The sequence below is a fragment of the Ranitomeya variabilis genome, chromosome 1 (assembly GCF_051348905.1).
Source record: "Ranitomeya variabilis isolate aRanVar5 chromosome 1, aRanVar5.hap1, whole genome shotgun sequence".
In the NCBI taxonomy this organism is placed as follows: Eukaryota; Metazoa; Chordata; class Amphibia; order Anura; family Dendrobatidae; genus Ranitomeya; species Ranitomeya variabilis.
In genome coordinates this window covers 384,542,353-384,560,488 of record NC_135232.1, presented here as the reverse complement: position 1 = coordinate 384,560,488, position 18,136 = coordinate 384,542,353, and the positions used below count along the sequence as shown (strand labels likewise).

At 45.8% G+C, this 18,136-nt stretch overlaps 1 protein-coding gene across 1 annotated transcript in view; it reads left to right on the top strand.

Annotated features, from left to right (window-relative positions):
- Positions 1-18,136, top strand: part of LOC143760690 (transmembrane channel-like protein 2-B) — a 255,526-nt gene that overhangs the window by 50,902 nt on the left and 186,488 nt on the right. Inside the window, exon 3 of the mRNA XM_077249045.1 lies at positions 1,099-1,516. Within this exon, the coding sequence (XP_077105160.1) occupies positions 1,099-1,516 (418 nt within the window). The remainder of the gene's footprint in view (positions 1-1,098; positions 1,517-18,136) is intronic.

The following is an 18,136-nucleotide window of genomic DNA, read 5'->3' as shown; positions in this document are numbered from 1 at the left end:
AGTGCCAGATGCACTATTAAAATATTGCAGTATACAACAACACAAGGCAGCAGCACACAGAATGCCTAATGTTACATAGTACACAAGGCATTGTTAGACAGCAGTGATGAGCGAGTATACTCGTTGCTCGAGTTTTCCCGAGTACGCTCGGGTGGTTTCTGAGTATTTGTTAGTGTTCGGAAATTTAGTTTTCATCGCCGTAGCTGAATGATTTACAGCTACTAGCCAGGCTGAGTACATGTGGGGGTTGCCTGGTTGCTAGGGAATCCCCACATGTATTCAAGCTGGGTAGTAGCTGTAAATCATTCAGCTGCGGCGATGAAAACTAAATCTCCAAACACTAACAAGTACTCGGAGACCACCTGAGCGTGCTCGGGAAAACCCGAGCAACGAGTATACTCGCACATCACTATTAGACAGTAAAGTGTGAAAGTCAGTTAGTGAGCTGCATACTTTTTGCTGGTATTGTGAAAGCAAGTACTTTTTATATCTTTAAGCATATACTGCCAGCCAAACAAATTCAAGTTGATTTCTAGAGAGAGATGCCTTCATTAAAGGGGTTGTCCAGGCTTGGTGTACTAGACACTCTTTGTGACTGCGGATAAGTGAATGCTAACAGTGTGCACACTGCACGCTGTCATGATTCTCCAGTGCCAGCAGCGGGTGGGCACTTGACCACAAGTGTGTGATTTGCATACATGTGGGCACGTGCCAACTACACATGCGTGGCCTAACTTAATACAGGTGAATTGAGTGAGGGTGTACTCATCTAGTTGTAATGTGGCTGGAAGAATGCAAATCACATACTTGTGGTCACTTAACCAACCAGTCCCAGCACCGATGAATCTTAACAGCTCCCACTGTGCGCACTGTGAAGATTCCCAAATCTGCAGTGACATGGAGTGACTGCAGACTTGAAACCCAAACCTGAAGACCCCCTTTAACTTTTAAAAGAAGTGACTTTTTTTTTAGCTAAAATGATTATTTTTGACATTTTCATAATTTGACAGTAGATATTAAGTCTAGAGTGAAGTCAGAACATTTTGTTCATTTTAAATTAAGACTCTTTTATTGTGATTTTTTTTCCTTTATGTTTAGATTTCAAAACACAATATTTAAACAGACAGCAAATACGATACCAGAAAACAAGTCATGGCAAATATGATGGCAATGATAGCAATGATGATGATGATGATGATGATGAAGATGAAGATGATGATGATGATGACGATGACGATGACGACAGTGATAACATTAATATTCCAAAAAGAAAAAGAATTGTGAGAAAATCTACCAGAAGAAGAAAAGTAGAAGATGAACAAGAATCTGAAACAGAATCTGAGGACGAAGATAAGAAAACAAGTAAAAGTAAAAGAACTGTGGTACAAAAAGACATTAATAAAAACAACACAAAAACAACCAAAACAAATACAAACAATGAAAAAACTTCAGATGAGACCACAGGAAAAAATAAAAATAAACCAAAGGATCATAAAAAAAAGAAAAGAAAAAGCAGGTATGAAAGCTTTTCATTGAAGTACAGTATAACCCCAATTCCACAAAAGTTGGGACACTTTAAAATGTAATGAAAACAAGAATGCAATGATTTGAAAATTTCGTATAAACTTATTATTCACAACAAAACATAGAACATAGATCAGAAGTTGAACGTTAGACATTTTTTTTCCATTTGAATTGCAAAAACAGAAGACTAATTTAGGCCGGGTTCACATTTGCATCTATGTGCGCAGCGTACGATCCGCATCGATCGGCATGCATCACGCGTACATATCTTTAACATTGTGTACGCAGTGACATGTTTTTGCATGCGTTCACTTGCGGATGCGTACGCATTGGTCGTTTGGAGGTGTGTTCCGGCATTCGCAACATGTTGCATTTTTTGTAGCAGCAAAAATTGCTAAATCGTCCACATGCGTACGTTTGCGGATGATTGCGTTAAAAAAATGCATTACTGTCTATGGGAATGCATGGTTACGCAAAGACACGCGTGCGCTTTCGTTTGATACCCTTGCGTACTTCTGACCAATTTTGCCTTGGAAATGATGTAACCACCTGAAAACTGCCAGCTGTATAAAAGGGGGCCTGGATACATGAAGTCCATTACTCTCAAGACTCTTGATTAGTGTTGAGCGATACCATCCGATACTTGAAAGTATCGGTATCGGAAAGTATCGGCCGATACCGGCAAAGTTTCGGATCTAATCTGATACCGATACCCGATACCAATACAAGTCAATGGGACACCAAGTATCGGACGGTATCCTGTATGGTTCCCAGGGTCTGAAGGAGAGGAAACTCTCCTTCAGGCCCTGGGATCCATATCAATGTGTAAAAGAAAGAATTAAAATAAAAAATAGGGATATACTCACCCTCCGACGCAGCCTGGACTTTACCGCCGTAACCGGGAGCCGTTGTACCTAAGAATGCGCGCTTGAAGGGCCTTAGATGAGGTCACTGCGCTCTGATTGGTCCGTAGCGGTCGCGTGACCGCTACGCGACCAATCACTAAGCAGTGACGTCACCTAAGGTCTTTCAAGCGCTTGAAATACCTTAGAAGACGTCCACAGCTTCTGATTGGTCGCGTAGCGGTCGCGTGACCGCTACGCGACCAATCACAAAGCAGTGACGTCACCTAAGGTATTTCAAGCGCTTGAAAGACCTTAGGTGACGTCACTGCTTTGTGATTGGTCGCGTAGCGGTCACGCGACCGCTACGGACCAATCAGAGCGCAGTGACCTCATCTAAGGCCATTCAAGCGCGCATTCTTAGGTACAACGGCTCCCGGTTACGGCGGTAAAGTCCAGGAGCCGCCGGAGAGGTGAGTATATCCCTATTTTTTATTTTAATTCTTTATTTTACACATTGATATTAATCCCGATACCGATTCCCGATACCACAAAAGTATCGGATCTCGGTATCGGAATTCCGATACCCGCAAGTATCGGCCGATACCCAATACTTGCGGTATCGGAATGCTCAACACTACTCTTGATGCGGCCACAGGACATTGGAGGAAGGCAGAAGACTCTGGATGCGAGCACAAGACATTGGAAGAAGGCAGAAGACTCTTGATGCGGCCACAGGACTTTGGAAGAAGGCAGAAGACTCTGGATGTGGGCACAGGACATTGGATGAAGACAGAAGACTCTGGACACAAGTATAGAAGCTTTGAAAAGGTCTGTCTGTCTCTCACTGCATTCTGTACTCTGTACTTATGTTTTTTTTCTGCTGCTTCTAGACTGTTTGTTGCTGCCATCCCGGGGCTGCTGTCTTGGACCCAGTGCCGCCGTCTTGATCCCAGTGCCTCCGTCTTGGTCCCAGTGCCGCCGCCTTGATCACAGTGCCTCCATCTTGGTCCCAGTGCCACTGTCTTGGTCCCAGTGGTGCCGTCTATATGAAAGTATAGAAGATGTGAAAATGTCTTTCTGTTTTTGCACTCTGTACTTCGTACAGACTTATTTTTTACATTCCTTGTAGATTAGGTGCTGCTGTCTTGGTCCTAGTCCCGCTGTCTTGATTCCAGTGCCTCCGTCTTGGTCCCAGTACCGCCGTCTTGGTCCCAGTGACTCCATCTTGGTCCCAGTACTGCCGTCTTCGTCCCAGTGCTGCTGTCTCGGTCCCAGTGGTGCCGTCTATATATAAGTATAGAAGATGTGAAAATGTCTTTCTGTTTTTGCACTCTGTACTTCGTACAGACTTATTTTTTACATTCCTTGTAGATTAGGTGCTGCTGTCTTGGTCCTAGTTCCGCTGTCTTGATTTTAGTGCCTCCGTCTTGGTCCCAGTACTGCCGTCTTGGTCCCAGTGCTGCTGTCTTGGTCCCAGTGGTGCCGTCTATATGTAAGTAGGGTTGAGCGACTTTCATTTTTTTAAGATCGAGTAGGGTTTTGGGAAACCCGATTTTGTCCAGAGTCGAGTCGAGTGCAGTCGGCCGATTATCGCTAAAAGTCGGGGATCGACCGAAACACGAAACCCAATGCAAGTCAATGGGGAAGCATAGTCGGCAGTGAGTGGAGGCCAGGAAAACACCTACAGTGCCCATTTTAATGCCAAAAACATCCATTCTTGTTTCTGAAGCTTGCCAATCTTAATTAACTGTATAATAATAGTTGGGCATAGGGAATTGGGTGAAAGTTGTGGGGGGAGTAGGGCTGGCTCAAGTTTTTCGTGGGCCCAGGAAATGCGGACTACGTCACGGCGGTGTTGCAGGGAAAGGTAAGTATTTAAAAGTTGCAAGTGCTGTGATCCTGAGCAAGCAGGGGGGGGGCCCACTCGTTCGCATTGCCACTGGCACAGGGCCCCTCAAAGTACGGCGGTGTGTTTGCATGGCGGGGGCGCCTCCCACCAGCAGCGACACTTTTGCGTACTCTGAGGGGCCCTGTGCCAGTGACGTCGCCAACGAGTATGCCCCCCCACCTGATGAAGGAACCTGCACTTTCATCTGCACCTTCCTCTTTGTCCCTGTGTAAGGTGGTATAACATGCGGGAAGGGGAACCTTACTTTCAGCAGGGACAGATTCTGGCTGTGTAGAGTACAAGGGGAATGTAGTGGTCTAGGTCAATGTACCAGCAGACTCATTTAGCAGTGGCTGGGCAATGGGCAGGATGAGGAGGAAACAGATATAGGGCCAAAGAATAAAGTAGGCTACATGCAGTTCAAAATTGGTAACAGGACTAAACAGGCGGCATTGCTTTGTTCAGTGGAGTAGCAAACCCAAGAGCAGCAGACACTGTTTCAAGGGCCTAACCACACTAGTAGGCCAAATGCAGTTTAATATCTGATAGTATAGGGCGAAAGCCAGAATGTGGAAGCTCAGCTTTGTTCAGTTGAGGACAACACCAGGGAGGGGCAGACACCTTTAGTAGGCCGGAAAAGCCTATTGCATTTTTTAAAATGGTAATTTGGAGCAGAAGGTTGAAGCTCAGCTTTATTTACTTGAGGGCAACACCAGGGAGGGGCAGAAGCCGTTAGTAGGCCCTAACCACCATTTTTTTTTTTTAAACCACATAATGAGAGCCGGAAGGTTGAAGCTCAGCTTTATTTAGTTGAGGACAACACCAGGGAGGGGCACACAGACAGACACCTTTAGTAGGCCTGAAAAGCCTATTGCATTTTTCAAAATGGTAATTTGGAGCAGAAGGTTGAAGCTCAGCTTTATTTAGTTGAGGGCAACACCAGGGAGGGGCAGAAGCCGTTAGTAGGCCCTAACCACCATTTTTTTTTTTTAAACCACTTAATGAGAGCCGGAAGGTTGAAGCTCAGCTTTATTTAGTTGAGGACAACACCAGGGAGGGGCACACAGACAGACACCTTTTGTAGGCCTGAAAAGCCTATTGCATTTTTCAAAATGGTAATTTGGAGCAGAAGGTTGAAGCTCAGCTTTATTTAGTTGAGGGCAACACCAGGGAGGGGCAGAAGCCGTTAGTAGGCCCTAACCACCATTTTTTTTTTTTAAAACCACTTAATGAGAGCCGGAAGGTTGAAGCTCAGCTTTATTTAGTTGAGGACAACACCAGGGAGGGGCACACAGACAGACACCTTTTGTAGGCCTGAAAAGCCTATTGCATTTTTCAAAATGGTAATTTGGAGCAGAAGGTTGAAGCTCAGCTTTATTTAGTTGAGGGCAACACCAGGGAGGGGCAGAAGCCGTTAGTAGGCCCTAACCACCATTTTTGTTTTAAAACCACTTAATGAGAGCCGGAAGGTTGAAGCTCAGCTTTATTTAGTTGAGGACAACACCAGGGAGGGGCAGAAGCCGTTAGTAGGCCCTAACCACCATTTTTTTTTTTAAAACCACATAATGAGAGCCGGAAGGTTGAAGCTCAGCTTTATTTAGTTGAGGACAACACCAGGGAGGGGCAGAAGCCGTTAGTAGGCCCTAACCACCATTTTTTTTTTAAAACCACTTAATGAGAGCCGGAAGGTTGAAGCTCAGCTTTATTTAGTTGAGGACAACACCAGGGAGGGGCAGAAGCCGTTAGTAGGCCCTAACCACCATTTTTTTTTTTAAAACCACATAATGAGAGCCGGAAGGTTGAAGCTCAGCTTTATTTAGTTGAGGACAACACCAGGGAGGGGCAGAAGCCGTTAGTAGGCCCTAACCAAAGTTGAAGGCCAAATGCAGTTTAATTTCTGATACTATAGGCCGAAAGCCAGAAGGTGGAAGTTCCGATTTAGACAGTGGAGGACAATTTGAATTAGGGACTGCAGACAGACTTAGTAGGCTGTCCCCTGTGGACCATGCATCCACCACATTAACCCATTGCGCCGTAATGGACACGTAATCTTCCGTGGCCATGCCTACAGGTCCATGCGTCTGTTGTCAGGTGCACCTTTGTACTCACAGATTGCCAGAGTGCATGGACAATGCGGTCTTCTACATGCTGGTGGAGGGTTGGGATGGCTTTTCTCGCAAAAGAAGTGTCGACTGGTTAGCTTGTAGCGTGGTACAGCGTAGTCCATCATGGCCTTATTAATAGTAAATAAAATATATAACTAGGCTCTATGAACTTTTAAATAGGTTCCAGGGGTACACGGGCAGCATTGGTGTGGTCAGTGGAGGAGTATTGCAAGTAGGGGCTGCAGACAGGCTATCAAAGGCCTAAAATAACAAACAGTAGGCAGTCATGGCAGTTTTACATCGGTTACATGGATACACAGGCAGGCACTCCAGGCAGCATTGTGGTCAGTGGAGGAGTATTGCAAGTAGGGGCCGCAGACAGGCTATCAAAGGCCTAAAATAACAAACAATAGGCTCATGGCAGTTTTACAGCGGTTACATGGATACACGGGCAGGCAGCTTGGTGGTCAGTGGAGGAGTATTTAAAGTAGGGACCGCAGACAGGCTTCAAAGGCCTAACATAAGAAAATGGGCTGGCTGTAGGCACTTTATAATTGGTTCCAGGGGTACACGGGCAGCAGTGGTCTGGTCAGTGGAGGAGTATTTAAAGTAGGGACCGCAGACAGGCTATCAAAGGCCTAACATAACAAACAATAGGCTCATGGCAGTTTCACAGCGGTTACATGGATACACGGGCAGGCAGCTTGGTGGTCAGTGGAGGAGTATTGCAAGTAGGGGCTGCAGACAGGCTATCAAAGGCCTAAAATAACAAACAGTAGCCAGTCATGGCAGTTTTACATCGGTTACATGGATACACAGGCAGGCACTCCAGGCAGCATTGTGGTCAGTGGAGGAGTATTGCAAGTAGGGGCCGCAGACAGGCTATCAAAGGCCTAAAATAACAAACAATAGGCTCATGGCAGTTTTACAGCGGTTACATGGATACACGGGCAGGCAGCTTGGTGGTCAGTGGAGGAGTATTTAAAGTAGGGACCGCAGACAGGCTTCAAAGGCCTAACATAAGAAAATGGGCTGGCTGTAGGCACTTTATAATTGGTTCCAGGGGTACACGGGCAGCAGTGGTCTGGTCAGTGGAGGAGTATTTAAAGTAGGGACCGCAGACAGGCTATCAAAGGCCTAACATAACAAACAATAGGCTCATGGCAGTTTCACAGCGGTTACATGGATACACGGGCAGGCAGCTTGGTGGTCAGTGGAGGAGTATTGCAAGTAGGGGCTGCAGACAGGCTATCAAAGGCCTAAAATAACAAACAGTAGGCAGTCATGGCAGTTTTACATCGGTTACATGGATACACAGGCAGGCACTCCAGGCAGCATTGTGGTCAGTGGAGGAGTATTGCAAGTAGGGGCCGCAGACAGGCTATCAAAGGCCTAAAATAACAAACAATAGGCTCATGGCAGTTTTACAGCGGTTACATGGATACACGGGCAGGCAGCTTGGTGGTCAGTGGAGGAGTATTTAAAGTAGGGACCGCAGACAGGCTTCAAAGGCCTAACATAAGAAAATGGGCTGGCTGTAGGCACTTTATAATTGGTTCCAGGGGTACACGGGCAGCAGTGGTCTGGTCAGTGGAGGAGTATTTAAAGTAGGGACCGCAGACAGGCTATCAAAGGCCTAACATAACAAACAATAGGCTCATGGCAGTTTCACAGCGGTTACATGGATACACGGGCAGGCAGCTTGGTGGTCAGTGGAGGAGTATTGCAAGTAGGGGCTGCAGACAGGCTATCAAAGGCCTAAAATAACAAACAGTAGGCAGTCATGGCAGTTTTACATCGGTTACATGGATACACAGGCAGGCACTCCAGGCAGCATTGTGGTCAGTGGAGGAGTATTGCAAGTAGGGGCCGCAGACAGGCTATCAAAGGCCTAAAATAACAAACAATAGGCTCATGGCAGTTTTACAGCGGTTACATGGATACACGGGCAGGCAGCTTGGTGGTCAGTGGAGGAGTATTTAAAGTAGGGACCGCAGACAGGCTTCAAAGGCCTAACATAAGAAAATGGGCTGGCTGTAGGCACTTTATAATTGGTTCCAGGGGTACACGGGCAGCAGTGGTCTGGTCAGTGGAGGAGTATTTAAAGTAGGGACCGCAGACAGGCTATCAAAGGCCTAACATAACAAACAATAGGCTCATGGCAGTTTCACAGCGGTTACATGGATACACGGGCAGGCAGCTTGGTGGTCAGTGGAGGAGTATTGCAAGTAGGGGCTGCAGACAGGCTATCAAAGGCCTAAAATAACAAACAGTAGGCAGTCATGGCAGTTTTACATCGGTTACATGGATACACAGGCAGGCACTCCAGGCAGCATTGTGGTCAGTGGAGGAGTATTGCAAGTAGGGACCGCAGACAGGCTTCAAAGGCCTAACATAAAAAAATGGGCTGGCTGTAGGCACTTTATAATTGGTTCCAGGGGTACACGGGCAGCAGTGGTCTGGTCAGTGGAGGAGTATTTAAAGTAGGGACCGCAGACAGGCTATCAAAGGCCTAAAATAACAAACAATAGGCTCATGGCAGTTTCACAGCGGTTACATGGATACACGGGCAGGCAGCTTGGTGGTCAGTGGAGGAGTATTGCAAGTAGGGGCCGCAGACAGGCTATCAAAGGCCTAAAATAACAAACAATAGGCTCATGGCAGTTTTACAGCGGTTACATGGATACACAGGCAGCTTGGTGGTGAGTGGAGGAGTAGTGCAAGGAGTGTCTGTCCCAGTACTCCCAAAATATAAATAGATGTTAATGTCTCGCAAAACAACCAAAACAAAAAAAAAAGGTGGCATACTTAGGTACAGGGGTGGGCTCATCTACTGAGTTTCTGACATAGTAATTTGGCAGTAACTATTTAATGGTGCCAATATAGGACACAGACACAGACTACTTTAAGTTGCATCATAGATGTCTACAAATTTGTATTGTCAGTGCCAGACATTGAATGATGTCAGCGAATAGACTAAAGATTGGTGGAGCTGTGCGACATAATTTTGCACGTGGTAGAGCACATTTTGAGCTGGGGTAGGGGGGAACTCTCTTGAGGCCGGCGGGACCGCCCCAGGGCCCCTCATGTTACAACGGTGTGTCTGACGTTGGGTGCGCACCACCACCGCCAGAGACACTACATTGTACTATGAGGGACCCAGTAGCAATGCCGTCAACCAAAAGCGAGCACACCCACCTCTTCAGACAAACAGCAGTCTCACGGGTGCTTGCGCCAAGTCGCGATACCACGGCCCCGTGTGGGGAGTTTTGCCATTTAGGGAGGTGTAAACATGTCGTATGCTGTACAATCAGCTGCAGCAAATTAGACATTAGAAAAGTAATTCACAGGCAAGAGCTTTTCATAGGAAAGCTAGGTGTCGGCCGGGCAAGGTGGGGCAAAAGATTTCGAAATCCAGTTGTGGTTCATTTTAATGAATGTTAGATCGTCAACATTTTGGGTAGCCAGACGAGTCCTTTTTTCGGTTAATATTGAACCTGCAGCACTGAATACTCTTTCTGATAGGACACTTGCTGCCGGGCAAGCAAGCTCCTGCAATGCATATTCTGCCAATTCTGGCCAGGTGTCTAATTTGGAGGCCCAGTAATCAAATGGGAATGACGGTTGAGGGAGAACATCGATAAGGGATGAAAAATAGTTAGTAACCATACTGGACAAATGTTGTCTCCTGTCACTTTCAATTGATGCAGCAGTACCTGTCCTGTCTGCGGTCATAGCAAAATCACTCCACAACCTGGTCAGAAAACCCCTCTGTCCAATGCCACTTCTGATGTGTGCACCCCTAACACTCCTAGTCTGCTGCCCCCTGGAGCTCGTGTGAGAACGATCACGTGCGCTGTGTGCTGGGAATGCCTGAAGCAAACGGTCAACAAGAGTTGATTGTTTGGTTGCTAATATTAGTTCCAAGTTCTCATGTGGCATAATATTTTGCAATTTGCCTTTATAGCGTGGATCAAGGAGGCAGGCCAACCAGTAATCGTCATCGTTCATCATTTTCGTAATGCGTGTGTCCCTTTTTAGGATACGTAAGGCATAATCCGCCATGTGGGCCAAAGTTCCAGTTGTCAAATCTCCGGTTGTGATTGGTTGAGGGGCAGTTGCAGGCAAATCTACGTCACTTGTGTCCCTCAAAAAACCAGAACCCGGCCGTGACACGCAACCAAATTCCTGTGCCCCCGGGAAAGGTTCGGCATTAAAAATATACTCATCCCCATCATCCTCCTCGTCCTCCACCTCCTCTTCGCCCGCTACCTCGTCCTGTACACTGCCCTGACCAGACAATGGCTGACTGTCATCAAGGCTTTCCTCTTCCTCTGGTGCAGACGCCTGCTCCTTTATGTGCGTCAAACTTTGCATCAGCAGACGCATTAGGGGGATGCTCATGCTTATTACGGCGTTGTCTGCACTAACCAGCCGTGTGCATTCCTCAAAGCACTGAAGGACTTGACACATGTCTTGTATCTTAGACCACTGCACACCTGACAACTCCATGTCTGCCATCCTACTGCCTGCCCGTGTATCCTCCCACAAATAAATAACAGCACGCCTCTGTTCGCACAGTCTCTGAAGCATGTGCAGTGTTGAGTTCCACCTTGTTGCAACGTCTATGATTAGGCGATGCTGGGGAAGGTTCAAAGACCGCTGATAGGTCTGCATACGGCTGGCGTGTACAGGCGAACGTCGGATATGTGAGCAAAGTGCACGCACTTTGAGGAGCAGGTCGGAGAACCCAGGATAAGTTTTCAATAAGCACTGCACCACCAGGTTTAAGGTGTGAGCCAGGCAAGGAATGTGTTTCAGTTGGGAAAGGGAGATGGCAGCCATGAAATTCCTTCCGTTATCACTCACTACCTTGCCTGCCTCAAGATCTACTGTGCCCAGCCACGACTGCGTTTCTTGTTGCAAGAACTCGGACAGAACTTCCGCGGTGTGTCTATTGTCGCCCAAGCACTTCATAGCCAATACAGCCTGCTGACGCTTGGCAGTAGCTGGCCCATAATGGGACAACTGGTGTGCAACAGTGTCATCTGCCGATGGAGTGGTTGGCAGACTGCGTTCTGTGGAAGAGCTGTAGCTTCTGCAGGAGGACGAGGAGGAGGAGGAGGAGGGGGTGCGAACGCCTACAGCCAACTGTTTCCTAGACCGTGGGCTAGGCACAACTGTCCCTAAATTGATGTCGCCTGTGGACCCTGCATCCACCACATTCACCCAGTGTGCCGTGATGGACACATAACGTCCCTGGCCATGCCTACTGGTCCATGCATCTGTAGTCAGGTGCACCTTTGTACTCACAGATTGCCTGAGTGCATGGACGATGCGCTGTTTAACATGCTGGTGCAGGGCTGGGATGGCTTTTCTGGAAAAAAAGTGTCGACTGGGTAGCTCGTATCGTGGTTCAGCGTACTCCATCAGGGCTTTGAAAGCTTCGCTTTCAACTAACCGGTAGGGCATCATCTCTAACGAGATTAGTCTAGCTATGTGGGCGTTAAAACCCTGTGTACGCGGATGCGAGGATAAGTACTTCCTTTTTCTAACCAGAGTCTCATGTAGGGTGAGCTGGACTGGAGAGCTGGAGATCGTGGAACTTTCGGGTGTGCCGGTGTACATGGCAGACTGAGAGACGGTTGGAGACGGTATTGTTTCCGCCGGTGCCCTAGATGCAATATTTCCTCCTACAAAACTGGTGATTCCCTGACCCTGACTGCTTTTGGCTGGCAAAGAAACCTGCACAGATACTGCCTGTGGTGCGGAAAATGGTGGCCTTACAGTGACGGAAGGGATGTTGCGTTGCTGACTAGCTTCATTGGCCGAGGGTGCTACAACCTTGAGGGACGTTTGGTAGTTAGTCCAGGCTTGAAAATGCATGGTGGTTAAGTGTCTATGCATGCAACTAGTATTTAGACTTTTCAGATTCTGACCTCTGCTTAAGCTAGTTGAACATTTTTGACAGATGACTTTGCGCTGATCAGTTGGATGTTGTTTAAAAAAATGCCAGACTGCACTCTTCCTAGACTCGGATCCCTTTTCAGGGATTGCAGACTGAGCTTTAACCGGATGGCAACGCTGTGCTCCAACAGGTTTTGGCTTTGACACGCGTTTTGGGCCAGATACGGGCCCGGCAGATGTAACCTGTTGCGATGTTGATGCCTGCTGCGGCCCCTCCTCCACCTCCGCTTCTGAACTACTGCCGCCTGCACCCTGTTCCCCCAATGGCTGCCAATCGGGGTCAATAACTGGGTCATCTATTACCTCCTCTTCGAGCTCGTGTGCAACTTCGTCTGTGTCACTGTGTCGGTCGGTGGTATAGCGTTCGTGGCGGGGCAACATAGTCTCATCAGGGTCTGATTGTGGATCTGTACCCTGAGAGGGCAATGTGGTGGTCTGAGTCAAAGGAGCAGCATAGTACTCTGGCTGTGGCTGTGCATCAGTGCACTCCATGTCAGAATATACTTGTAATGGGCATGGCCTGTTAAATGTTTCACTTTCTAAGCCAGGGACGGTATGTGTAAAGAGCTCCATGGAGTGACCCGTTGTGTCGCCTGCTGCATCCTTCTCTCTTGTTGTAGTTTTTGCTGAGGAGGACAAGGAAGCGACTTGTCCCTGACCGTGAACATCCACAAGCGACGCGCTGCTTTTACATTTACCAGTTTCGGAAGAGGAGGCAAAAGAGCTAGAGGCTGATTCTGCAATGTAAGCCAAAACTTGCTGTTGCTGCTCCGCCTTTAAAAGCGGTTTTCCTACTCCCAGAAAAGAGAGCGTTCGAGGCCTTGTGTAGCCTGACGACGAAACTGGCTCCACAGCTCCAGACTTAGGTGGAATATTTTTATCCCCACGACCACCTGATGCTCCTCTACCACTACCATCATTACCAGCTGACAATGAACGCCCACGACGACCTCTTGCACCAGACTTCCTCATTGTTTTAAAATCTTAACCAAAGTAACTTTATTTGTTGCTGTCAAACAACTTACACGGTGAGCTATAACTTCAGTATGATTTCAATATCCCTTAACAGGTTGGTGAGACCACAAGGAAAATCAGGCACAATGTTACACACTCTGTTTTCTGTGGCACAAAATCACAGAGATGACACACACGCAGGACTGTCACTCAAGCACTAATGTCAATATTAATCTCCCACCTAATTTATTTTTTTTTTTTTCTCAGGGAGACTTTAGAAACCAAATAATATTAAAAAAAAAAAAAAAAAAAAATAGGCTTGCTATAGCCCACTGAATGAGAGATAGCACACACAGCAGTGGCACACAAGCCCTGACTGAGGCCAATATTTTTCTCCCACTGATTGATGTAGTGTTTTTGTGTTGAGGTAGAATTTAGAACACAAATCACGGAAAAAATAAATAGGCTTTCTATGGCCCACTGAATGAAAGGGAGAGAGGTGGCACACCCAGGAGTCAAGACTGGCACACAAGCTGAAAGGGCAATATTACTCTCCCACTGTTTTTTTATGTATTTTTTGTTTTTTCAGGGAGACTTTAGAAACCCAATAATATTTAAAAAAAAAAATAAATAGGCTTTCTATGGCCCACTGAATGAGAGGGAGAGAGGTGGCACACCCAGGAGTCAAGACTGGCACACAAGCTGAAAGGGCAATATTACTCTCCCACTGTTTTTTTAGGTTTTTTTTTTTTTTTTCAGGGAGACTTTAGAAACCCAATAATATTTTAAAAAAAAAATAAATAGGCTTTCTATGGCCCACTGAATGAGAGGGAGAGAGGTGGCACACCCAGGAGTCAAGACTGGCACACAAGCTGAAAGGGCAATATTACTCTCCCACTGTTTTTTTAGGTTTTTTTTTTTTTTCAGGGAGACTTTAGAAACCCAATAATATTTAAAAAAAAAAATAAATAGGCTTTCTATGGCCCACTGAATGAAAGGGAGAGAGGTGGCACACCCAGGAGTCAAGACTGGCACACAAGCTGAAAGGGCAATATTACTCTCCCACTGTTTTTTTATGTATTTTTTGTTTTTTCAGGGAGACTTTAGAAACCCAATAATATTTTTTAAAAAAAATAAATAGGCTTTCTATGGCCCGCTGAATGAGAGGGAGAGAGGTGGCACACCCAGGAGTCAAGACTGGCACACAAGCTGAAAGGGCAATATTATTCTCCCACTGTTTTTTTAGGTTTTTTTTTTTTTTTCAGGGAGAATTAGAAACCAAATAATATTAAAAAAAAAAAATAAATAGGCTTTCTATGGCCCACTGAATGAGAGGGAGAGAGGTGGCACACCCAGGAGTCAAGACTGGCACACAAGCTGAAAGGGCAATATTACTCTCCCACTGTTTTTTTAGGTTTTTTTTTTTTTTTCAGGGAGACTTTAGAAACCAAATAATATTAAAAAAAAAAAAAAAAAAAAAAAAAATAGGCTTGCTATAGCCCACTGAATGAGAGATAGCACACACAGCAGTGGCACACAAGCCCTGACTGAGGCCAATATTTTTCTCCCACTGATTGATGTAGTGTTTTTGTGTTGAGGTAGAATTTAGAACACAAATCACGGAAAAAATAAATAGGCTTTCTATGGCCCACTGAATGAAAGGGAGAGAGGTGGCACACCCAGGAGTCAAGACTGGCACACAAGCTGAAAGGGCAATATTACTCTCCCACTGTTTTTTTATGTATTTTTTGTTTTTTCAGGGAGACTTTAGAAACCCAATAATATTTTTTAAAAAAAATAAATAGGCTTTCTATGGCCCACTGAATGAGAGGGAGAGAGGTGGCACACCCAGGAGTCAAGACTGGCACACAAGCTGAAAGGGCAATATTACTCTCCCACTGTTTTTTTAGGTTTTTTTTTTTTTTTCAGGGAGACTTTAGAAACCCAATAATATTTAAAAAAAAAAATAAATAGGCTTTCTATGGCCCACTGAATGAAAGGGAGAGAGGTGGCACACCCAGGAGTCAAGACTGGCACACAAGCTGAAAGGGCAATATTACTCTCCCACTGTTTTTTTATGTATTTTTTGTTTTTTCAGGGAGACTTTAGAAACCCAATAATATTTAAAAAAAAAAATAAATAGGCTTTCTATGGCCCACTGAATGAGAGGGAGAGAGGTGGCACACCCAGGAGTCAAGACTGGCACACAAGCTGAAAGGGCAATATTACTCTCCCACTGTTTTTTTAGGTTTTTTTTTTTTTTTCAGGGAGACTTTAGAAACCAAATAATATTAAAAAAAAAAAAAAAAAAAAAAAAATAGGCTTGCTATAGCCCACTGAATGAGAGATAGCACACACAGCAGTGGCACACAAGCCCTGACTGAGGCCAATATTTTTCTCCCACTGATTGATGTAGTGTTTTTGTGTTGAGGTAGAATTTAGAACACAAATCACGGAAAAAATAAATAGGCTTTCTATGGCCCACTGAATGAAAGGGAGAGAGGTGGCACACCCAGGAGTCAAGACTGGCACACAAGCTGAAAGGGCAATATTACTCTCCCACTGTTTTTTTATGTATTTTTTGTTTTTTCAGGGAGACTTTAGAAACCCAATAATATTTTTTAAAAAAAATAAATAGGCTTTCTATGGCCCACTGAATGAGAGGGAGAGAGGTGGCACACCCAGGAGTCAAGACTGGCACACAAGCTGAAAGGGCAATATTACTCTCCCACTGTTTTTTTAGTTTTTTTTTTTTTTTCAGGGAGACTTTAGAAACCAAATAATATTAAAAAAAAAAAAAAAAAATAGGCTTGCTATAGCCCACTGAATGAGAGATAGCACACACAGCAGTGGCACACAAGCCCTGACTGAGGCCAATATTTTTCTCCCACTGATTGATGTAGTGTTTTTGTGTTGAGGTAGATTTTAGAACACAAATCACGGAAAAAATAAATAGGCTTTCTATGGCCCACTCAGTGAGAGATGGCACACACAGGGATGGCACTGTAGCAGAAATGCCAATCTTAATCTCCCACAAAAAAAAAAAAAAAAAAAAAAAAAAACTGTCCTACAATTACTATCTCCCTGCAGTAATGTAAGCCAGGTATGGCAGGCAGCAATAGGAGTGGACTGATGCACAAATTAAATAAAAAGTGTGGACAAACAAAAAAGATAGCTGTGCAGAAAGGAAGGAACAAGAGGATATGTGCTTTGAAAAAAGCAGTTGGTTTCCACAGTGGCGTACACACAGCAATACAGCTATCACGGAGCCTTCTAGGGCAGCCCAATGAGCTACAGCGCTGAGGGGAAAAAAAAAAAAAAATAGCTTCCACAGTCCCTGCACACCGAAGGTGGTGTTGGACAGTGGAAATCGCTGCAGCACAAGCGGTTTGGTGGTTAGTGGACCCTGCCTAACGCTCTCCCTGCTTCTGACGAAGCGGCAGCAACCTCTCCCTAAGCTCAGATCAGCAGCAGTAAGATGGCGGTCGGCGGGAATGCCCCTTTATAGCCCCTGTGACGCCGCAGACAGCAAGCCAATCACTGCAATGCCCTTCTCTAAGATGGTGGGGACCAGGATCTATGTCATCACGCTGCCCACACTCTGCGTTCACCTTCATTGGCTGAGAAATGGCGCTTTTCGCGTCATTGAAACGCGACTTTGGCGCGAAAGTCGCGTACCGCATGGCCGACAAGCACAGGGGTCGGATCGGGTTTCATGAGACGCCGACTTAGCCAAAAGTCGGCGACTTTTGAAAATGATCGACCCGTTTCGCTCAACCCTATATGTAAGTATAGAAGATGTGAAAATGTCTTTCTGTCTTTGCACTCTGTACTCCATACAGATTTCTTTTTTTTACATTCCTTGCAGATTAAGTGCCTCCGTCTTGGTCACTGTACTGCCATCTTGGTACCAGTGCCTCAGTCTTGGTCCCAGTACCGTCGTCTTGGTCCTAGTGCCATCATCTTGGTCCCAGTACCGCCGTCTTGGTCCCAGTGCCTCCGTCTTGATCTCAGTGCCTCTGTCTTGGTCCCTGTACCGCCGTCTTGGTCCCAGTACTGCCTTCTTGGTTCCAGTGCCACCATTTTAATCCCAGTTCCTCCGTCTTGGTCCCAGTACTGCTGTCTTGGTACTGGTGCTGCCGTCCTGTTCCTGGTGCTGCTGTCTTGGTCCCGGTGCTGCCATCTATGTAGGTATAGAAGCTTGGAAAATGTATTTCTGTCTTTGCACTCTGTACTGTGTACAGAATTTTTTTTCCATTCCTTGTAGATTAGGTGCTGCTGTCTTGGTGCTGGTGCTGTTCTCTTGGTCCCAGTGCTGCTTCCTTGGTCCCGGTGCTGCTGTCCTGGTACTGTTGTTCAGTTATTCCTGGTGCTGTGCTGCGGTTCCTGTTGTGTGGTGCCTGCCTGCTGTGTGCTTGGACTACCGTCTGTAATGTAAGTATTGGCGTCCATTTTTTTTTGGGCTAAATTGTGTTTTGCTTTTAACAAGTTACATTTGTCTTTTCTAGTGTTTCACGTGACTGCTGCCTGCTCAACATGTCCTCCACTGAAGGTTCCGAAAGTGCCCATGACACTGATTATGTAATCACATTTGATTTACTGATTGGTATGTATTGACTGTCAATACTAGACATGTGTTAAATCATGTATTTTCTTTACAGGTACCTGACACTTTTGAAGAGCAGGAGCAGAAAGTGGAAACGATTCTTCTCAGGGTCGTCGGCCTCAAGTTGCTGAAGAGGAAAGATGGGGTGTTGTTATTGAATTTGTTGTCATTTTTACTAACAAATTCTTTTTTTCTATTTCATCTATAGGTTCCACAACGTGACATAGATAATGACCGACTGATTCAA